The sequence below is a fragment of the Syngnathoides biaculeatus genome, chromosome 9 (genome assembly GCF_019802595.1).
Source record: "Syngnathoides biaculeatus isolate LvHL_M chromosome 9, ASM1980259v1, whole genome shotgun sequence".
Taxonomy (NCBI): Eukaryota; Metazoa; Chordata; class Actinopteri; order Syngnathiformes; family Syngnathidae; genus Syngnathoides; species Syngnathoides biaculeatus.
This window is the reverse complement of record NC_084648.1, coordinates 26,986,512-27,010,660: the sequence shown is the minus strand read 5'-3', so window position 1 is coordinate 27,010,660 and position 24,149 is coordinate 26,986,512. Positions and strand designations below refer to the sequence as shown.

The 24,149-nt window shown below is 40.8% G+C and overlaps 1 protein-coding gene across 12 annotated transcripts in view; it reads left to right on the top strand.

The window, feature by feature from the left end:
- Positions 1-24,149, top strand: part of rims1b (regulating synaptic membrane exocytosis 1b) — a 145,065-nt gene that overhangs the window by 92,321 nt on the left and 28,595 nt on the right. For 10 of the 12 annotated variants that reach the window (XM_061830220.1, XM_061830210.1, XM_061830213.1 and 7 more), the window contains 4 exons: positions 5,127-5,233; positions 16,252-16,355; positions 17,143-17,303; positions 17,577-17,729. In XM_061830220.1, coding sequence (XP_061686204.1) covers positions 5,127-5,233; positions 16,252-16,355; positions 17,143-17,303; positions 17,577-17,729 — 525 coding nt within the window. Of the gene's footprint in view, positions 1-5,126; positions 5,234-12,523; positions 12,619-16,251; positions 16,356-17,142; positions 17,304-17,576; positions 17,730-24,149 lie in introns of those variants that run through there. The other 2 variants (XM_061830218.1, XM_061830212.1) reach the window with 2 other exon arrangements.

Here is a 24,149-nt window from a genome sequence, read left to right as displayed (position 1 = left end):
GGGGCACAACCTCTTTCCCTAAGTCAGAGCATTGAAGATGGGTCATGGCTGGGTCTTTCAACATGACAATGACCCAAAGCACACAGCCAGGAAAACCAAGGAGTGGGTCCGTAAGAAGCCTATAAAGATTCTGGCGTAGCCTAGCCAGTCTCCAGACCTAAACCCAATAGAAACGCTTTGGAAGGAGCTGAAACTCTGTGTTTCTCAGCGACAGCCCAGAAACCTGTCTGATCTAGAGAAGATCTATGTGGAGGAGTGGGCCAAAATCCCTCCTGCAGTGCGTGAAAACTTGGTGAACAACTACAGGAAACATTTGACATCTGTAATTGCAAACAAAAGCTACTGTCCCAAATATTAACAATGGTTTTCTCAGGTGTTCAAATACTTATTTGCAGCTGTATCACACAAATAAATCATTAAAAACAATCATACATTGTGATATCTGGATTTTTCTTTTTGGATTATCTCTCAACAGTGGACATCCACCTACGATGAACATTTCAGACCCCTCCATGATTTATAAGTGGGAGAACATGCAATATAGCAGGGTGTCCTAATACTCATTTCCTTCACTGTATTGTGTGAGTGGTCTTTGAACGTACCTGTTTTTCCCTTTGCTCTTCCCGACGCAGTCATTAACTGTACGTGCAGCAGACTCTACAGTTACAGATTACCTGCATTCCGTCAGGTTTTGTGTGTGTGCGCGTGTGTGTGTTTGTTTGTCTAGATGCCAAAGGAGCACACCCCTCTGTCTGTATCTTCCAGCTCTAAAATAGCTTGAGACATTATACTCACTATGTTGATCCCCTCTACTATAAGTTCCATGGGGACCTATGTGATAAGTACTGATCAACCAAAATCAAATTTTGTTTTTTTGTGACTTCATGTCACGATAGCTGAGCAATTAGCATCACATCCCCATTTTACCCCTGCTAATTACTCTTTGTCGTGATAGCATGTAGTTTATATACAGCCATCTAGGCAATGAGTGAATTTTGACGAGACAGCAAACGAATTTTTGTCTACATTTTGCTGTTGTATTAGCTGTAGTTCATAGTTTTTGCAGCACACCAACACAGGTAGGGCAACTTTTCTTTTTGAACTGTAACTCCTAACAACATAATGTTTCACCTATTTTATATCAGTGACAATGATCCCTCTGTCTGAAACAGAAAATACCCTTTTGGGCCATTTTCACCATTTCAGCAGAAACATGACACCAGCTGAAATTTTGATGCATCACTTCTTTAGACTGAGCCACACTGTCTCCTCCCATGGAGTAGGTTTAGAGTCTTGACTTTTCCCTCAATATAAACCTCTTCAGTGCATCTGCTTTCCTCACCTTCCACTACTCCACATTTCTCCAGGTGCTCTAATTCATTTCCCTGCAAGTTCCCCTCAAATCTCCGGATCTTAGCAGAACACGTGGGCTCTGAAGAAGACAGGTATCAGGCCTGACATTTCTACAGTCCCCTTCCCAACATATGTTGGCACTCTGCTTGCTTATATGGTTCTGACCCAACATGTTGACACAGGTCTTGCAGACTATTTATGACTAAAATGGAATTTCACAATTGTTATTTGCACTGTTTTGGACCATTTCTTGTAAACTTTTCTTGTCTTGGGCTGTTGTAATCTTTCTTTTTTTCCACCCTTTCCTTGTTCCTCTGCACTCGGTCTGAATCTTAAATCTCTTTCTTATTCAATGTAGATGGAATGTGCAATGATTGGATGTATTTATTTCTGATTAATATTAATACACACAAGTATTCATAATTAATTTTATCACTACCATATCCATATGATCTTTATTTGTCCTCTTCTCTTTCTGGGTTGTTACTTTTTCTCCAAAGCAGGCAGTGTAGCAATACATCAAGTCCAGACTGTCTAAAAGGTAGCAAAAAAAACCCAGAGGGTGACAGGTAAGAGCTTTTATCCCACTGCACTTGATTATCCATATTCTATTTGCCTCAATTTATTTTAATTCACTTGATAAATTTACCAATATTTTATAGTGGTGTGTGTTTTTTGTAGCTTTGACTGGTCAGAAAACTTAAACTCTCCCACCTTCCATTATACCACAATAATGGTCATTGTTTCTTGTTTATACATAGTTTGGATAAAATATACATAACTGTACATAACCCAGACTTTACTAAGGTCTACACTATGGTAAAACATCAACTAAATGTATTTTAGATATGTTTTGAAAAATGTGTTTTTAATTTCCAATATTTTGCAAATGGCAGTCGAATCCAGCCCACCTCTATCCTCAGGGGCAGTAGGGGCAAAGGGTGGCCACTGAGACACTTAAGTCAGACATCTCTGGCTGGGTCCTCTCCAAACTCTCCACAGACAGACAGGTGCATGCTATTGTCAGCTGGAGGCCTTCCCTTCCCTACTGTGTGGTCCTATTATTGCTCAATGTATGCACAAGAACCAACTACATCTCAAAACCTGTAACATTCCATACAACCTTCAAGTTAGCTGGGTGTCTGAAGCATTCTCAAACAGTTACGGAATGTTTAACAGCTATAGAAACCTTTCATCAATGTTTCTTGCATATGTAAACTGTCAACACGGTGAACGACTGGTTAGAGCATCTGCCTCACAGTTCTGTGGTTTCAAATCCCGACCCCACCTGTGTGGAGTTTGTACGTTCTCCCTGTGCTTCCGTGGGTTTTCTCCAGCCACTCTGGTTTCCTGCATTAATTGAAAACTCAAAATTGCCCATAGGTGAGATTGTAAATGTGAATGGTTGTTTGTTTTATATGTACCCTGTGATTAGCTAGTAACCAGTTCAGGGTGTGTCCCACCTCCAGGCCGAATATGCCTGGCATAAGGTCTCGACTCCCATGATCCTTGTGAAGAGAAGTGTCTCAGAAAATGGATGGATGTAAACTGTACATACTACATAAGTTCTCATCTTGTCAATTCTATTTAGCCATCTATGCAGGGTGTCCCAAAAAATGTACACACTCTTTAAATAATTTTACACTTGATGTTTATTATAATTGGAATCATTTTCAATATGTAAAATAATTTACAAATATCATGATTTAAAGTGTTTATACATTTATTTTGGGGCGGCCTGTAGAAATGTGGGTATATTGTGTATACCAGTGGTGCTCATTACGTTGATCTCGATCTGCTGTCTAGTACTGGTCAATGGCGGCGTGACATTAAATATGTATTTAAAAAAAATCTGTATAATGAATAATAAAATATCAGCCCATCATGCATCCCATCACTTGATTGCTATACATGAGAGTTAGATGACAACTGAATTTGACATTCATTTGACCAATTGAGCGCAAACAATGGCGTTAAGTGCAGCAGAATTTTCAATGTCAGCCCATTATCAATCCCATTACTTGATTGACAGTCTGATGACACCTGAATTTTGACCTTTAAGTCACCCCTCATGTGTAAACAAAGGCACTAAGCGCAGCAAAACTAACAGGCTAGTCAGTGAATTACCTCTGATTTTAAGCGCTCGCTAAAGTTTATGGTCATCAAAATGAATGAGGGAGCTGGACCAAGTAAAACATATCACTTTCATACAGAATGAGAGTTGGATTTTTATTTTTCACTCTCATTTTCGAAGTATGTTTGCCTCATCTGCTGGTCTATCATCGTAATACCAAAGAAGGAAAATGTGGAGCAGCATTTTCGGACTGTTTATGGAAAATACGACACCGACTTCCTGGCAAAAAGTGAGCTGCGAAAGAGAAAGGTGAAGGAAATAAAATACCAGTTGTCCGGACAGCAGTCATTTTTCACTCAACAACAAAAGCAAAAGCCGCCGCCGAAGCATCGTTCCGGGTGAGTTACGTCATCATTAAAAACAATGAATCCTTCCAAGACGGTAAAAGAGCATCTGACTCATTGTTACAGGACTTTAAAAATAAGGTAAAGATCTTATCTTCAATCAAAGCTCTGCAGGTGTTAAGTCATAGTTACGCATGCCTGTTATGCCATGGCTGAGGATTTAACCCAGCAAATGTACAAAAATACATTAAAATAAAAAATAAAAGATGCTTCACCTACTATTACTGTAAGAGGTGGATGGCAAAGAATGATGGGAGGCTGTGCTTAGCTATTGCTAAGGAACCATGTACAGGTAGCCCTTGATAGCAGTAAATTCCTCCTCAGCGTCCTTACCTCTCTGCTCTTTTAAAGTTAGGAAAATACGTTGTGCCTTTTCCCTGAATGAACATTAGGCTGACAGTAAGCCTATGTTGATTCTGATCCTCAATGCATAACATAAGTAATCTTTACATCTCTGCAACGATCGAAGAACGTTGTTACATTTTTTTTTCTTCACAAAAAAGTTGCTTCGGGATCGCTGTAACCCTCACAGGGGCTAAACCCTTCACTTGTGCTAAAATACGGGCTTTGTCCTTCATAAAAATTGCCTCGGTCATCCAACTGAAGTCCAAGTCTTTACGTCCATCACGTCCGTTGGTGTTAAGCCTCTCTGTTTTTTTTTTGTTTAAATGATGTTAAGCTTTATTTCCACTGTTATTGCTTTATTCTTTCTTTGGACCAGCATTGGTAAAAATCCCAGCTTTTCTCTTTTGGGCCATATTGTGGAAAAACGTGGGCAAAAAAGGCAAATAAACACAGATTAGCAATATGCATGGTCTAAGCAGAAACACTTTGGTGCTGAGGCCGAGATGGCGGACAAGACACGGACATCGTAAAATTGAACCGTTTTAGGTCGAGACCATTTTAACCCAAGAACTCCCTGAATTGGCTCGTTCAGTTATGCAAGGTACATCAACATGAATTGTACTTAAAAATCCTCAATACATTAGAAAATATGTTTTGTGTTTTTGTAGTGGGTAGATCATTTTAACTTGGTCATTTTTAATGTAGCTCATATGTTGAAAAAATGTGAGCATCTCCGGTATATACACAAACACATGCAATGTCTCTCTCGAACCTCTCCCCTGCCTTTGCTGATTTATGACGCATTGTCTCCCAGTTTTACCCCATCAGTTTTGTTTTTTTTTGTCTGCCTCTGGTACGTTTTTGTCACCTGAAAATTAAACATTTAGGGTACTATACATGTTTTTCCCCATTCATTAATCTCTTTCTATTTTTATGTGTCTGTCTGCCAGAACACACCCTCACGGTAGCCCATCCTCCCCAGTGGGGACCACCTCATCAGGTCGCAGGGGCCGGCAGCTTCCGCAGCTCCCGGCTAAAAGCAGCAGCATAGAACAAGGTATTGTGTGTGGCTGCAGGTAAATACAGTACTCTGTTTCCTTAGATCATGAGACATGGGTAACCAGTGTAGTCAATCCACCAACAACTACTACTACTACTAAGAAGAATGATATAAAATAATACAAAAAGAACAATGGGGCACCATGGTATGTTGTGGTTAGCATATATGCTTCACAGTTCTCCCCCTCCTTCCATGTTTTGTTTTTTTCCCACATACTCCGACTTCTACCCATATTCAAAATACATGCATACTAGGTTAATAATTGTTGACCTAAATCTAGTCGGTGTTAATGTGAGCATGAACAAACATTTGTCTTTATGTGCATTGCAGTTGTCTGACGATCAATCTGCGGCGTACCTAGACTTTCAATCAGACCATTGAGCCCACTTTGGAAAAAACAATGGAAAATTGTCAAAAAAACATTTTTAAATTACACTAATGTTTGAATCAATGGATGCCAAACTTTCTGATCCGGTGTATGATTTCTTTTTTTTTTTTGGTCTATACACAGTATCGCTTTTAAACTGTTTTTGACCCAAGATCCACTTTTCAATTAGCCTACATCCCAAGATCTACCAGTTCAGTGTCAACATCACAACCCCCCGCACTTTTTCCATCCTCGCATTTTGTTGTTGTAGGCAGGCAGCAAGGTGGTCATCAGTCATGTCTTCAAAAACCATCCTGATGAAAACACAATTCTGGCACAGCTACCATATCAGTCAGCTCGTCAAATTTTAGGGAAAAGCACTCACTTCCTTAAATATCTATACTCGGTTGCTCCTCCCAATCCACAGCTATTGATTATGGGAAAGGTGCACTTTTTTATGGCGTTCCTGTTCTCTCTATTATTATTAAAGTCGTCAAAGAGGCGTTCCGCTACGTCAAGAAAGGCTTCCCTCTCAATATTCCTTCTTTAAACCCTTTTGCAACATTTGCAGTCTTTCAATGGCTTCTTGTATTTAGCAAGGATGTGATCCAACCAACAGGAAGTAATCATAACTGCCTTGATGCAAGCTGTTCTAACAAATCCTGCACTTTGTAACGTGTAAAGGTGGTTTTGCAGTGACATCTAGTTCCCATGTAGCATTTTAAAATGCTGCTCCAAAGCCTTGGGAATCCCATTGTTGCATTGCATATCAAAATCCTAGGTTTTGGCTCGTTTCCCCACCATGTCAACTTTGGAAGAAGTTGATCTTTGGCAGCTTGCTCCTTCTGCTGTCAACTTCCTGTCAGGAAGGTTAAAGGTTACTTACTGGTACTTTTTTATACTTTTTTGTTTTTGAGAATGTGAGCGTGATAGGATCTGAACGCTGGAGTGCACATTATTGCAAAATACATAATATGCACACCCTCACCACCCCAAAAAACTTTATTTTAATATTTTTATTGTTTTTCCTGCACCTCTTGCAGTTAACTTGGGATTAGTCCACAGTTTACCAGTCGATCGATATCGAATGGTTTGGCACTCCTTATTTAGGGGTGTTTGCTCCCATGAACATGTAAGAATATGCCCCTAAATGAACATGATACAGTATATAGTCCAAAAATGATGCTCTGAATATGAGAGACATCCAACCATCCATTTTCTTAGCCGTCTATCCTCACAAGGTTTGCCGGGAGGACTGGAGCCTATCCCAGCTGTCAACGGGCAGGAGGCGGGGTACACCGTGAACTGAACTCCAGCCAATCGCAGGACACATGGAGACAGACAACAGTCACACTCACAATCAGACCTAGGAGCAATTTAGAGTGTCCAATTAATGTTGCATGTTTTTGAGATGTGGGAGGAAACCGGAGTGCCCAGAGAAAACCCACGCAGGCACGGAAAGAAGATGCAAACTCTACACAGGCGGGTCCGAGATTGAACCCGGGACCTCAGAACTGTGAGGCCAACACTTTCCAGCTGGTCTACCGTGCCATCCTATGAGAGACATAAAAAAGCAAAGTCAGCAAAGGTGCACACTTTTCTGGATGCATCCATTCTCCGCCCACCTTGGACACCTTCCCACCAGTTACGTGCTCTAGGTGGTACAACCCTTAAATGTACTCGTTCCATGTTTAGTGCCAATTCATCCAAAAACATTTCCACTTCAGAAATCTCCAGTTCTAAGCTGTTCTAAGTCTACTGTGAAGGTCCAACATTATATTTCTCATTTTCATTTAGTTACTGCAACTTCTCTGACCGGCGGCAGTGTTACCTGCCCACTGCTCCAATTATGAGCAGTACTGTGCTTATTACTGAATACATCCATGTCAGTAAAGAAGTTAGTGAAGGGAACGATAATTAACTTCCACGTCTGCTACGGAAGTGAACATTTAAAGTGACATTTTTCTTGTGGACTACTCTGACATTCACGTCTCAGGAAATCTCCACACTCGGGGAATTACAGCCACACTAAGACCTAAATGAGTCATGCCTCTTCAGTCATTACACGTACTTTGGCCAATTACACATGGAAGAAGTTATTACAGGAGAAACGAAAAAGCTTTAAAGTTTGCACGCCAGGTTTGTTAAAAAAAAAAAAAAAAAAAAGAAACTTTATGCTTGAATTGGAAAATATTGCCCAAATCAAGAAACGTACTGTATTTTCCGCACGATACGGCACGCTGCATTATAAGGCACATAGACTAGATGCTAATGTAGAGTCTGGTATAGCCATCTCGCTTTGTTCCCTCGGAAACTCTGTTTAGTCTTCTTTACTTGATGCAGATAATCTTGTTGCTTACTCCACTTCAGCACCAATTATTCGTAAACATTAAATTCTCTCACTGCTGCTCTATTCCCGTGTTCTACTGTTTGACTGATCGTCTTGAGTTTAAACTCTGCGTTGTAGCCGTGTCTCTTTAAAGGACTAATCCAGAGGAAATTTATTTTATTTATTATTAAAAATTCTCAACACAACAGAAATGAAATAAATTAGCACCAAAGTGCACATTTTCTTTGGAACCCGAATGCCTCTGATGTCTGTTTCAAACCGAGGCTCTGTTGAAACTGCTTCTGTGTGACGTCACATGTAGACAACCCCCAATAAAGAGAATGGCTTCCTACAAAGACAATCATTCACGCTGCTAGTGGGATCTCGAGGAGATAAACAGCAGTGATGAAGTTTTTTTTGAATGCTCTGTGGAAGAGATAAGGAACTGAAGAGGAGGAATTTTCTAATGCTTTAAATGTTCAAAAACAGATGTAATTCAACTGTATACGTACAGGGAAGAAAATAAGTATTTGAACACCTTGCGATATTGCAAGTTCTCCCACATAGAAATCATGGAGGGGTCTGAAAGTTTCATCGTAGGTGCATGTCCATTGTGAGAGAGATAATCTAAAAAGAAAAATCCAGAAATCACAATGTATGATTTTTTTTTATCGATATATTTTTGTGATACAACTGCAAATAAGTATTTGAACACCTGAGAAAACAAATGTTAATATTTGGTACAGTAGCCTTTGTTTGAAATTACAGAGGTCAAACGTTTCCTGTAGTTGTTCACCAGGTTTGCACACACTGTTGGAGGGATTTTGGCCCACTCCTCCACACAGATCTTCTCTAGATGAGTCAGGTTTCTGGGCTGTCGCTGAGAAACACGGAGTTTCAGCTCCCTCCAAAGATTTTCTATTGGATTTAGGTCTGGAGACTGGTTACGCCAGAACCTTGATATGCTTCTCACGGAGCCACTCCTTGGTTTTCCTGGTTGTGTGCTTCGGGTCATTGTCATGTTGAAAGACCCAGCCACGACCCATCTTCAATGCTCTGACTGAGGGAAAGAGGCTGCTCCCCTTAATCTCACAATACATGGCTGCGGTCATCCTCTCCTTAATACAGTGCAGTTATCCTGTCCCATGTGCAGAAAAACACCCCCAAAGCATGATGGTATCACCCCCATGCTTCACAGTAGGGATGGTCTTCTTGAGATGGAACTCATCATTCGTCTTTCTCCAAACACGGTTAGTGGAATTATGACCAAAAAGTTCCATTTTGGTCTCATCTGACCGAAAAACTTTCTCCCATTTCTCTTCTGTATAATCTAAATGGTAATTGGAAAACTTAAGGCGGGGCTTGACATGTGCTCGTTTAACAACAGTGGACCTTTTTTTCACCAAACTGCTTGGCAATTTCTCTATAGCCCTTTGCAGTCAGTTTGAGTTATACCATTTTGTCTCTGGTGCCTTTGGACAGCTCTTTGGTCTTGGCCATGTTACAAGTTTGAGTCTTACTGATTGTATGGGGTGGACAGGTGTCTTTATACAGCTAACGACCTCACACAGGTGCATCTTATTCAGGATAATACATGGAGTGGAGGTGGACTTTTAAAGGCGGACTAACAGGTCTTTAAGGGTCAGAATTCTCGCTGATAGACAGGTGTTCAAATACCTATTTGCAGTTGTATCACGCAAATAAATCGTTAAAAAATCATACATAGTGATTTCTGGATTTTTCTTTTTAGATTGTCTCTCTCAAAATGATGATTAGGAGAAAGGTTGATATACTGTGCATCCGAGAGAACAGGTGGAAAGGTTGTAAGGCTAGAAGTTTAGGAGCAAGGTTTAAATTATTCTACCATGGAGTAGATGGGAAGAGAAATGGAGTAAGGGTTATTTTAAAGGAAGAGCTGGCTAAGAATGTCTTGGAGGTGAAAAGAGCATCAGATCGAGTGATGAGACTAAAATTTGAAATTGAGGGTGTTATGTATCATGTGGTTAGCAGCTATGCCCCACAGGTAGGATGTGACCTAAAGTTGAAAGAGAAATTCTGGAAGAAACTAGATGAAGTAGTTCTGAGCATCCCAGACAGCGAGAGAGTTGTGATTGGTGCAGATTGTAAGAAGTGATGGGTAAGTACGGCATCCAGGAAAGGAACTTTGAGGGACAGATGGTGGTGGACTTTGCAAAAGGGATGGAAATGGCAGTAGTGAACACTTATTTCCAGAAGAGGCAGGAACATAGACCTACAAGAGCGGAGGTAGAAGCACGCAGGCGTATTATATTTTGTGCAGACGATGTAATCTGAAGGAGGTTACTGACTCTAAGGGAGTTGTATGGAAGAGTGTAGTTCGACAGCATAGGATGGTGGTGTGTCGGATGACTCTGGTGGTGGGTAGGAAGATTAAGAAGACAAAGGTAGAGCAGAGAACCATGTGGTGGAAGCTGAGAAAGGAAGAATGTTGTGTAGCCTTTCGGAAAGAGGTGAGACAGGCTCCTGATAGACAGCAGAAGCTCCCGGAAGACTGGACTACGACAGCCAAGGTAATCAGAGACAGGCAGGAGAGTACTTGGTATAACTTCTGGTTGGAAAGGGGAGAAGGAGACTTGGTGGTGGAACCCCAAAATACAGGGAGTCATACAAGGAAAGAGATTAGCGAAGAAGAAGTTGGACACTGAGAGGAGTGACGAGAGGCGAATGGAGTACATCGAGATGTGACGTAGAGCAAAGGTAGAGGTGGCAAAGGCTAAACAAAAGGCATATGAAGATATGTACACCAGGTTGGACACAAAAGAAGGAGAAAAGGATCTCTACAGGTTGGCCAGACAGAGGGATAGAGATGGAAGCAGGTAAGGGTGATTAAGGATAGAGATGGAAATGTGTTGATTGGTGCCAGTCGTGTGCTAAATAGATGGAAAGAATACTTTGGGAAGTTGATGAATGCAGAAAATGAGAGAGAATGAAGAGTTGAAGAGGCAAGTGTGAAGGACCAGGAAGTGGAAATGATCAATAAGGGGGAAGTCAGAAAGGCACTACAAAGGATAAAAAATGGAAAGGCAGTTGGTCCTGATGACATAGAGGTATGGAAGCAATTTGGAGAGATGGCTGTGGAGTTTTTGACCAACTTATTCAACAGAATACTACCGGGTGAAAAGATGCCTGAAGAATGGAGGAAAAGTGTTCTAGTTCCTATTTTTAAGAACAAAGGGGATGTTCAGAGCTGTGGGAATTATAGAGGAATAAAGTTGATGAGCCACACAATTAAGTTATGGGAAAGAGTAGTGGAGGCTAGACTCAGGACAGAAGTAAGTATTTGCGAGCAACAGCATGGTTTCATGCCTAGAAAGAGTACCACAAATGCATTTTTTGCCTTAAGGATGCTAGTGGAAAAGTACAGAGAAGGTCAGAAAGACCTACATTGTGTCGTTGTGGATCTCGAGAAAGATTATGACAGAGTACCAAGAGGGGAACTGTAGTACGTACTGCATGCGTAGGTCTGGTGTGGCAGAGAAGTATGTTAAAATAGTACAGGACATGTATGATGGCAGCAGAACAATGGTGAGGTGTGCCTTAGGTGTGACAGAAGAATTTAAAGTGGAGGTGGGACTGCATCAGGGATGCGCTCTGAGCCCCTTCCTGTTTGCAGTGGTAATGGATAGGCTGACAGATGAGGTTAGACTGAAATCCCCTTGGACCATGATGTTCGCAGATGATATTGTGATATGCAGTGAAAGCAGGGAGCATGCAGAGGAACAATTAGAAAGATGGAGACATGCACTGGAAAGGAGAGGAATGAAGATTAGCCGAAGTCATACAGAATATATGTGCGTGAATGAGAGAGGTGAAGGGGAAAGAGTGAGGCTACAGGGAGAAGAGATACCGAGGCTGGAGGACTTCAAATATTTATGGTCAACAATCCAGAGCAATGGTGAGTGTGGTAAGGAAGTGAAGAAACGGGTCCAAGCAGGTTGGAACAGCTGGCGGAAGGTGTCTGTTGTGTTATGTGACAGAAGAGTCTCTACTAGGAACAAGGGCAAAGTTTACAAAACAGCGGTGAGGCCGGCCATGGTGTACGGATTAGAGACGGTGGCACTGAAGAAACAACAGGAAGCAGAACTGGAGGTAGCAGAAATGAAGATGTTGAGGTTCTCGCTCGGAGTAAGCAGGTTGGATAGGATTAGAAATGAGCTCTTTAGAGGGACAGCCAAAGTTGGATGTTTTGGAGACAAGATTCAAGAGAGCAGCATTCAATGGTTTGGACATTTTCAGAGGCGAAAGAGTGAGTATATTGGTGGAAGGGTGCTGAGGATGGAGCTGTCAGGCAAAAGAGCGAGAGGAAGACCAAAGAGAAGGTCCCAAATATTAACAATGGTTTTCTCAGGTGTTCAAATACTTATTTGCAGCTGTATCACACAAATAAATCGTTAAAAACAATCATACATTGTGATATCTGGATTTTTCTTTTTGGATTATCTCTCTCACAGTGGACATGCACCTCCGATGAAAATTTCAGACCCCTCCATGATTTCTAAGTGGGAGAACTTGCAATATAGCAGGGTGTTCAAATACTTATTTTCTCCACTGTATGTTCGAACCGGAGTTGACGAACGCAACACAAATACAGGATTCGGCGAGACCTGACCAAGTTGACGTGGAACTCCGCACCCAAAACATAGACAGGTATGTGCCTTAAGAAATCTACGTACACCTCGTTGACGAAATAATCTAATTCAAATACGTTTAAACATCTGATGCTGATTGCACACAACAGTTATTCGTTTGTTGTTGTACTAGCGACTGAGTCGGTCTAAAACAAAAATGAAACATTTGGTATCGTTCTGTTTTGAATGATCACATCTAAATTGGCTCGGAGTACGCTCTGAGTTGGAAAGTACAGTACGCATACATTTAGCCAGTGATTATCGTTATTTAAACTAAATGATCAGTAGTTGTAGCTAATAGTGATATACATGCAAATATGTAATTTGGATTTGTTTCTGTATTAGGACAAGAGGGGCAAGTTATAAATTTAACATTGTCCATTTCTTAATTGTTGGTAAGGTAGCTTTGCATACATTCAAGTATGTCATGTTTACATTCTTTAGTCAGAAGATAATGAATGAATAAAATTATAGGGCTTTACGCCACAGCGGCATTATTTCATCCTTATCTTGGCGAGCTAAAGACAAACCAAATAACATTATTTTAACTGATTGTATGTTTTACTCAGGTGTAAATGGGGAAATTGCCAGCCAATGCCTTCCCAGAGAGAATGCCGCTGCTGTAAGGAAATTACAGAAACCGCCCAGAAATTGTATGGAACCGACTTATCTTGCATTGTTAACCACAAAGGCTTTCACCTAGTTTGCCTAAACCCATTTGTATTGGAGACAGCTTGGCATGTCTTTCAATACCATTATGGCAGAAACACCTTCACAGGAGAAGGACATGAAAGAAATCGCCACGTGGCGTACAGACAGTTCGTGAGGTGGTGTTGGGGGCCTCTCGCCAAGAGCAACAGGGTTGTTATATCATCATGGGCTGTGCAGAGAATCCGAGCAGAATTTCCACCCTCAGGACTTGAAGGTGATGCCTTGTTCACAGGATTTATGCCCAGCCGATGAACATTTCCCTTTTCTTTGCATGAAAACTAAAGTGTGGGTGTTGATCCTTGACCTATAACTGATGGGCATTGCTGGCATTATACGACAGTTTCGGCTCTAAAATATCTTTTGTTGTTCTGGTGCAAAATTTGCCTTTCAATTTGACTCTAATTAGAATAAGTGAAATGGTTGAACAATTTATGATATCATCTATAAGTATCAGAGCACTGAAAAAGCTTCTAAACCGAGTTATTTTTTTTACAAACCACTGAAGGTGAAACCATCATTCAATAAACATTTGTATATGCACATGCTAAATATGATATTGTTTCATTCCATAAAATCTCATTAGGAGCTGGAGAGTGTCACGTCCCATTGGAAACGAGAGTAGGACCCAAATGCAGGAACTCGGAAGACGCAAGGTAGTTCAAGAAGAGACACGTTTATTGTATGCAGAGGTCGGGGATCGAGCAGGCAGTCCGGTGCAGCAGCGGTAGTTGGGACGTCGGGCGAAGAGAACAGATGAGCGGACAGGCAGGAGTCGGTACACGGGGAAACAATCAACGCAGGCAGAAGTGTCAAGGAGTCAGGCTTACAGGGTTGGTCGGAGAACGGACGAAGGTCGGTACACACAGGGATACGAGAGTGCTGGAATGGGACATAAAGCTCAACGAACTGGCGAAGGACCAGTCGTCACCGGGTCCTATATATACGGGGGATGATCAGCCCGCATGAGGCACAGGTGTGTGCCTCCCAATTAGCGCAGCCGCACGGGCACCCGCACAGCTCGTGCTGAAGCGGCAGGATCATGACAGAAAGTTCAAAACCAGTCTATGCCACCTCACCTTGCTTTCACCATGGAGGTCATATTTACAGAGCTTCACAAGTTGAGATAATGACTATTGAACAGACCAGACTAAGGCATTAATTTTTTGCATCATCCAACATGACTGGTTAATCAGCATCTGTCAGAAGTTTGTAACATAAAACATCTACTGCTGAAGTTCCATCAGGATAGAATTTAGTTTCAGTTTAACAAACCGGACCAGTTTTAAATTGGCTTCTTCAAATTCGTAATTTCCTTTTCTTTTCACGACATACAATTTCAACAGCTTTGATTTGAAAATCTTGAAAAATTATCCCGAATAGACAAGTCTTTGCTTGTTTTTGTGTACTGGCTGTTGAGAGGTGGTGATGCATGGGCGTAAGCAGACGAAGTCGTTAGGTCCGCATCCTCATAGAGGGTCCGGAGCTCTTCTAACAGGTGTTGCACATACCCTGAAACTTGGAAATTACATTACTTCATACATATGCAGATACCTCTGTCCTGGTTTACTTCTTCATCTTATAGGTATATTATTTTTTAACGTGGAGTTGGAAACCATATCACACCAATAATCATATGAGGCATTGAAATTAATTCAAATTCAGATTTAGAAAATTTATCTGACCCCCCTATTCAGAGATCTGAGGACTACATGTACAAGAAAACTGTAATATGATGGATTACTAAACTTACTCTTAATCTTTATCGTTTTCATTAGCTTGTCTTTTACATTTAGGGTTACAATTCTCTTTGTCTGGTGAAAGGCACGAGTGGATAGTCGGACAGGCACGTGGTAGTAACTTTTGCCTTCTGCAAGATAAAACAAAAAACATTTCATTCATATTTTGAATTTTGAGTATTTTGTCACATCAGAGTAATGTTCATTGTTAATACTGCATTCTTTGCGTTATTTACATGCATTTAGCCTAACGCACCAAACATTTGAGAGCACACACTGCTGTAGTCGAATTTGAGGAAGACCTCAGTGTCAACAGTACACTAACTTTATACAGTGTACAAATTCTGCCACCTCCTAAACATCACATGGATACGGATTAGCTGACATATATGTATCTGTATCAGTATTGTACTTACATTTAAAACGAGGTAGATACTTGTCAATGCTAAACAATTGAACACACACATATTTACTTCCTACCGAAAGCAAGTGAACGCTGCACTGGGTTTTCATAGCAGTACTCCGTGCTTGGAACATATTACATTCCACTTTGATTTGTAAGTCCAATGCGCCCGCTTTGTCTTCACAGACCTGGTCTAGCTGTTCATCTTTCGGCCATTCATTTAAGATGACTCCGTCAGCGTTTGAACAGCACAGCCGTATACAGAACACTTCCACATTATCTTTGCTAGCTTTTTCACCCTCTGGCTACATGTTGTCGTGACTTGACATCACATTCCAGAGAGAACCGGAACTTGCCGAATCTAAGCGACATTTCGAACAAAATCTTGATCTGACTTGACGCTAATTTATTTCATTACTGTTGTGCTGAGAATTTTTGAAATATTTTTTTATGAAATTTTAGCTAGATTTGTATGATAGACAAATCAAATGCATTTCCTCTGGATTAGACCTTCCACAGGAGCCATTTTGGGGTCTTGACACAAACGTACCAATGGAAATATATCCCAGCATGCACCACACGCTACTTCTTCTACAGGGGAAAATGGAGTTGGCAGCTGCTTACCGTAGTTGCGAGACCTGTTGCGGCTCAATATTGTTCCTTATATAAGGCGCACCGGATTATAAGGTGCACGATTGGCTTTTGAGAAAATTAAAGGCTCTTGGGTGCGCTTTTTAGTGGGGAAAATACAACAGTTATTTTACTTGGTTGAGTAAAATTATCATTCTTGGTTTTATCTTAGCCCTTGCAGTTGAAGAGCGAGCCCGACAGCTGCATATGAAAGTACATTCCTACCGGCCTTCAGCCTCTCACGACCCTGAGTCAGACCTCAAGAATAAACGGGAGGTAAGCCTCCTTTTTGGTAATCTTCTTCAGCAAATCCAAATAAGGTTGAACTGCTGCAGTAGAATATTGAATTTCAACATATTTTTAGTCATCAATATCCCAATCATCTCAATTTAAATGAAGTTGTTACTTTGTGTAAAATATAAATAAGAACAGAAAAAGATTTCTAAATCCTTTTCAACCTATGTTCAATTGAAAGCACTACAAACAAAGGACAAACTGAAACTTTTTTTCTCAACAATATTCACTCAAGTTGGATGCCTGAAATGCACTCCAAAAAAGCTGTCTATGTTTACCACTGTGTGACATCATCTTTCCTTTTAAAAAACATATAAACATACATTAGCAACCTGTTCACCTGGGAAATCTTATAAACAAACAGGTGTTTTTGAACATTCTCTCTTTTGTTGCATGTGTTGTGGACATCAAATTCAAAATAAGAGAATATTTGCAAAAAATAATCTTGAAATACAATTAAAACATTAAATGTCTTTGTTTTGTATACAATTGAATATATGGGTTTGAACAAGATTCTTCAATCAATGTATTCTGTTTTTGTCAAATGTTATTAGCATTGAAGATTGTATTTAGACATAATACACCTCAACATGTGAGGCTCCCCTTGATGCTCATATTTTTTTCTTTTACCATGAACAGGTCCGTATTAACTTAATGCCTGACATTTATGACAGTTAACAATGTTAAAATGTTACTCTTATGATGGCCCAAAGCTTGACCCTGCCTGTGTTCTACCTTTAAATTTTAAATTTACACTTCCCGACAACAGAAGTTTGCAGAACAGCGACGAAGCAGCGACAACATGTCTGCAAGGTCATCAGACAGCGATATGAGCGATATGTCAGCTCTCTCCCATGCCAGCAGTGCCTCTCACCTCAGTAGCACCAGCTACATGTCTATCCAGTCAGAACGCCCTGGGGGACGTCTTAGGTCAGTCCTTTTGTCATGAAGTTGTTTAATTATTACATTTTAAATTTTGTTTTGTTACATTCAACTACAGTAGCATGTTTGGAAATTAATTTGATTATGTTTTGTTTCAAGTCATTTGGTAAGATAATTTATTTGTAACATGCATGCTAATTGGGGTGTATCTTTTCTTTTTTCCATGGCAACTGCTGTATGTTTCTGTCCAACTGCATGGCCTTTCTCCTCTTTGTCACACATATAACAATGAATGGTGGGGTGAAAACAAACCTGACTCAGGTCTAAGTCATTAGAGGAGGAAAAAAAAGACAGACGGATTTCATGGGGGGTTACGAGGGAAGAGGAGAGGAAGAGGGCAGCAGGAAAGAGACATTTCTCAGAGGAGTTGAAGCGCAGGAGACACACTGTAGCAGGAGAAACTGAGGAGTCCAGGTAAAGATAAATTGTGCTCAAATGAAGAGAATTACCTTACCTGACTGTCTGTCTTTCTGTTGATCTATTCATCTATCGATCTTTTTATCTACCAGTCCATCAATTTATCTATCTTTGTATTCTGAAAATTAATTAAGTAATTAATTACTTAATAGTTACTAATTACTTTCCCAAAATGACACACATGTAGAGTAAAGAGCATGTCGCAACGTAGAATAACAAAAACAAGTTGCTTGCATTTGGAAAAGCTCATTATAAATGATGAAAATTGAAAAAGGAGGATAGATATTGTCATGTGCAAGGCCTGGCCACTGCCATGAGGGGCGTGGCCAGGCCACAGCTGTGGGGGGTGCCACCTCCAACTGTCACAGCTGTTTCACATTCGACACTGTAATTAGACCAGGCATTTAAGTTGGAGTTTTGTCACTGGCATTTGCTAGTTCATTGAGTATGCTTCAACCCATCCTGGGTTACTCAGCTACTGTGTGTAAGTTGCAAGTTTGTGTGTAGAGCAACCCTTTGTGACAGCGAGCCTGTGACACCATAGTCTAGTCACGTCTTAGTTCATGTTTCCAGGTTTTGCCTCGTAATCATCGAACCTTGCTTCATGTTTTTTGGAGTCTGCCTCGCCTAGCGTTTTTGTGCCTCTGCCCTGGTGGACTGCTACACTGTGTATGACCTTGTTTTGGAATAAAACCACGCTCAACACCATGCCTTCATCTCGGAGTACTGCACTTGGATATTCCCCCGTGCCGCTGATCTATGACAGATATGTTTGCTAGAGGAACTGCTGTAGCCTCCAGGTCTATGAAAGCAATGAACCCTCAACAGCAGTTTGAACACACTTAAGACAGCAGCAACAGGTGGGCAGGTAGACCTGCCACAAATGCAGACCGTTTTAAACGAGCAGTGAGAGTCAGCAATAAGATTTAGTAACTTGTGGTTAGCAGGTGTAACGTTTGAATATGATAAAGGGACTTGCATGGTGCTAGCATTCATTACATGTCATGAGAAATGGTGATTGATTAATATTACTAATTCATATTGATACTTATCAATTGTTATTGCTCATTACATGATAATATTGCATACTTTAAAAAAATGGGCTGCCCCGATACCCTATTCTGATAAAATAACCAATGGTCGATGCTGATATAGTATGTGTTGGATGAGGACCAATTGTCCATTTTACTCTGTCATAGTATTTTAGTGTATTTATTTTTCCCGATAGATAAACTGACACTGTAGGAATACAGTGAAATTTAAAAATATAGACTTCATTCGCAGGAAAAATATATATGGTCCATACTTATTACTGCTGCATTTTTTTTTTTTTTACAGCAAATGACAAATGCAGCAGAAGAATGTTCTACTGGCTATAGCTTCTGCCTCACAGTTCTGAGGACCTAGGTTAAAATCCAAGCCCCACATGTCTGGAGTTTGCATGTTTTCAGCATGCCTGCATTGGTTTTCTCCAGGCATTCTGGTGTCCTACAACATTCCAATTGGAGAACCTAATTTGCCCAGAGGTGTGAATGTGACTGTGAATGGTTGTTTGTTTATGTTTCCTGCAATTGGCTGGCAACCCACCTCCTGCCCGAAGAAAGCGGGGAAAGGCTCCAGCACTCCAATGACCATTGTGAGGATAAATGTCTCAGAAAATGGATGGATGGGTGAATGATGACAAATAATGACAGCAACAACTACTACAGCAGCAATGCATCCTCTGAATAGCATATAGACACAAAATTGGAGACAAACTCTCAAATACAGTATTTTTATAGCTCAAGACGACAAAAAGAGCCACAAATCGATCCATTCTGACATCCAACCATTTTCTTTGACGCTTATCCTCCCGAGGGTCGCGGGTTAGGGTTAGCTGTCAACAGGCACGAGGCAGGGTACACCCCTAAACTGGTTGCCAGGTTATCGCAAGGCACATAGAGACAGTCACACTCACACCTAGGGGCAATTTAGAGTGTCCAATTAATGTTGCATGTTTTTGGGATGTTGGACGACACCTGAGTGCCCGGAAAAACCCCACGCAGGCACTGGGAGAACTTGCAAACACTACACAGGCAGGGCCAGGATTGAACCCGGGTATTCAGAACTGTGAGGCCAAGGCTTTCCAGCTGAACCACCGTGCCGCCCCATTCTTACTTCTTGTGTTAATTTGTGTATTGCCCTGCTGTCTTCAATTGATTTATTATATCGTTATGAGTTTTATTTCTTTAATCATATGTACACAGTTCACTTGGGATTTTGTTGAGTCCGACAGCTGTTTTTAACTAATTCTTTGGTGCAGAGTCCAAAACTGATCTAATTTTTTTTCTCTATCATGTAAAGTTTTTGAACAACGCGAGAACAAATGATAAAAAAGGAAATATGTATATACCATGTAAATACAAGCTTTGAAGGAAAGCAAAGCAAATGTATTTGTATAGTGCATTACAAACACAAAGTAACTCAATGTGCTTTACATGATTAAAAGCATTCAAATAGAAAGAAATAAAACATTTGAAACTAAAAGTACAATTAAAACAACTTATAGTGGAAGAAATATAATTGAAAATTGAAAAAAGACAAGTTTTTGACCTTTATTTAAAGATCTACTGACATCCCTATATACATTTTAAAATAGATATTGTCATGAAAACTCCATACAATATTATTCACTTCAATGTCTATATGGAAAAAAATATGAGGTGAAAGCGTGTCATTCATGCGCAAAGTTGCAGAAGTCTCACTCGACATCCCAGTGGTAGCCATATTGCCAGCAATGTCAATTGCAGATGTCACACTGGGACAGTCGCCATTGAGAAGACGCTGTGCCACCTGCTTTGGGAGACGGACAACAGAGATTTTCAAATTTTTCCGACGGCCCTTCTGAGACGGAAGCTCTTTTCGAAGAAGAGAACATCTCACAATCGAGTGAAGTGACTGGGGCAATATTATCCTATCGTTTCGAGCCATATTTAAATGATATTAGGATCACTTCTAACTAACAACAGACTCTCCGACTGTATGTATGACAGTATGTAGCGTACTCAGGAGGACCCATGCCGGGTGAAGTAACTACTTCAGGGGTGCCGAGGTGCTGGTGGCCGGTGGGGGGGAGAGCTCCTTTCTCCTCCCGCACGCGCCCAAACCACCTCCCTGCCCGATGCACCTCCGCGGCAGCAATGAACAACTCCGGCCCGCGCACATCAACACATTTAGCACCCATGACTTAAGTACTTTATTTACTTATGATGCGAATCTTTTGTTACGTTCTGAGAGAAGGATTAAGTTGTCCGCCCCAACTATTGTTTTTTTTAATAGCTCAATACACACCTACCTGTCATTTAGAACCCACGAAGCTCTTGTCCTTTGCATTTGTGCAAACCATTTTGCACAAGTGCAAAGGACAAGAGAGGATTTTCAAGGTGGGAGATGCAAAAATCCATATAAGAGAACATCATGACGTGTGGTGAAAAAACAGATGGGTCCATTCTGGCTGCTTTTTTTTTTTATTGCAAACATACTAAAATCATGCTTCACATGTCAGTAGACAACCATTCACATTTCTTCCATGTATTCAGGACCTAATCAAATAAATCAAATCAAAAGCCTTTACTGTCATTATATGCTGTGCACACAACAAAAATGATGAGTGCTTCTCCACTCAGTGAATGTGTGAATAAAATATAATAAAACTAGTAGAACATCCTGGGTAAAAACTACAGATAAAATACTTACATCAAGGCACAGTTATTGGCAAAATAAATAAATAAATAAATAAATAGATGCACAAAGTGTACATTTTCAGTCTTATGCTCCCTGTCCAGGCTTTGGTAGATTATTAAAACCAAGAAAAACAAACAAAAGTGCAGTCACATAATATTACTGCACTGTTATGTTCAATGGTTTTGAGTTCAAGGAGTTGATGGCTCTGGGGAAAAAAGCTTTGGATCTGGTTGTCCGTGTTTTGTGGGACCTGTATCGCCTGCCAGAGGACAGCAGGTTAAACAGGTGGTGGCCAGGATGTAAAGATTCCTTTACAATATAAGTGGCTCTGCTGTGATAGCAGGAGTTGGCAATGTCCTCTAGGGAGGGCAGAGAGCAGCTGGTGATCTGCTGGGCACTGTTGATCACTCTTTGCAGAGCTTTCCTTTCCGCTGTTGTACATCCAGCATACCACAATGTAATGCTGTATGTGACGATGCTTTCCACGGTGGTTCTGTGGAAAGCCTGCAGCAGCTTAGCTTCCAAGTTGTTCTTCCAAAGCACTCTCGGGAAGTGTAGTTGCGGCTGGGCCTTTTTCACCACCGCGGTGGTATTTACAGTCCAGGTGAGTTTGTTTGTGATGTAGACTTAGAAATCTGAAGGAGTGGACCCTCTCCACAAACTCTTTATGGATGAACAGTGGGTCTGGGTCGACGCCTCACTTCTGGAAGTCCAGGGTCAATCATGAATGAAGAATCATCATGATGAACCTAAATCATTTGGTGACTTATAGACTAGTAGCACAACTTTAAAATCTATTCTAAATATGACTGGAAGCCAGTATAAAGACTTTAGAATTGGAGGTACAGGTACATGCTCTGACCAACTGTATTTTCCGGACTATAAGTTGGTCCAGAGTTTAAGTCGCACCAACCAAAAAATGGAGTGTGTCCAGGTATTTACTAACAGCAATCCTCTTTATTGCCAAAAACAACTATCATAGTTTTGTTGTGGTTTAGTTGAACACATTTATTTGCTCATCCAGTTATTTATCTTTAGACAGTGGCACAACACCTCAATTGAACTGTAGTCATCTGAATACACTGCTAAATATAACTTTGCCATCTGCATAGTAGTGATAGTCAAAATTAATGTTCTAGAAAGTTTGACCCAGAGTTAGTATAACAGGCTGAACAGGAGGGGTCCAAGAACTGACCCTTGAGGCACCCCATAGATCGTTGCCAATTTTTGACATTGAGCACTTCCAATGGTGACAAAGTATCTCCTTTCCTCAAGGTAGAACCTGAACCATTTAAGGGCCGTTCCATTTAGTCCAACCCACGTTTCCAACCTGGTCAGCAGTATATTAAGGTCTAGCATTTCAAAAACCGTGCTGATATCCAACAAGACCAAAATTGACACCTTTCCTGAGTCTGTATTCAACCTTGTATCACTTAGCCCTTTGCTGTTAGCGCCGCACTAAAATTGAACTCTTTCTGTGTACCGTCTTACTTTGGAAATATCTCGTGTTTCAATGTGGGTTTCAATGTGGGCACTTGCGGCTTTTACACAGCTGCGGCATATGTATGTACCAAATGGTATTTCCTTTCCAAATGTACTTGGTGAGCCTTGTAACCAGGTGCGCTCTGTAGGCTGGGAATTACGGTAAGCATGAAACAAAATAAAACTCATACGCTATCCCTAAGGTTACAAAGTTAAGAGAAAAGCCAGCTCAAATCATCTTACTCCCTACTATGCTTGCTTTATGTTTGCAGTTCTTGATAGTACTGACCGACAGTGAAGAAAATAAGTATTTGAACACCCTGCTATATTACAGGTTCTTCCACTTAGAAATCATGGAGGGGTCTGAAATTTTCATTGTCGGTGCATGTCCACTGTGAGAGAGATAATCTAAAAAGAAAAATCCAGAAATCACAATGTATGATTTTGTAATGATTTATTTGTATGAGACAGCTGCAATTAAGTATTTGAACACCTGTCTATCAGCTAGAATTCTGATAGACTTAGAATTTAGTCCGCCTTTAAAAGTCCACCTCCACTCCATGTATTATCCTGAATCAGATGCACCTGTGTGAGGTCGTTAGCTGCATAAAGACACCTGTCCACCCAATACCATCAGTAAGACTCAAACAGCTGTCCAAAGACACCAGAGACAAAATTGTACAACTCCATATGGCTGTAATGGGCTACGGAGAAATTGCCAAGCAGCTTAGTCTAAAAAGGTCCACTGTTGGAGCAATCATTAGAAAATGGAAAATGGAAGAAGCTAAACATGACGGTCAATCTCAGTCAGAGTGGAGCCAATGCAAGATATCACCTCATGGCCTCTCAGTGATCCTTGGAAAGGTGAGGAATCAGCCCAGGACTACACGACAGGACTTGGTCAATGACCTGAAAAGAGCTGAGACCCCCGTTTCCAAGGTGAATGTTGGTAATACACTAAGACGTCATGGTTTGAAATCAAGCATGGCACTCCTGGGCTAGAAAAAACCCTGACTGCAATTTTGTAATCAACATGCCAATTTCAGTTTCAATCAGCATAAAAATCTAACTCAATTTTTGTTGGTACCCAGTGTTTTCAGTCTTCCTGGCTTCCAAGATACAGTTAGGCATCTTTTGATCCAACATAATACAACACATAATTAGCATTTTGTTTTTGATCTTATATTTTGTGTGACACTATATGTGGACCTT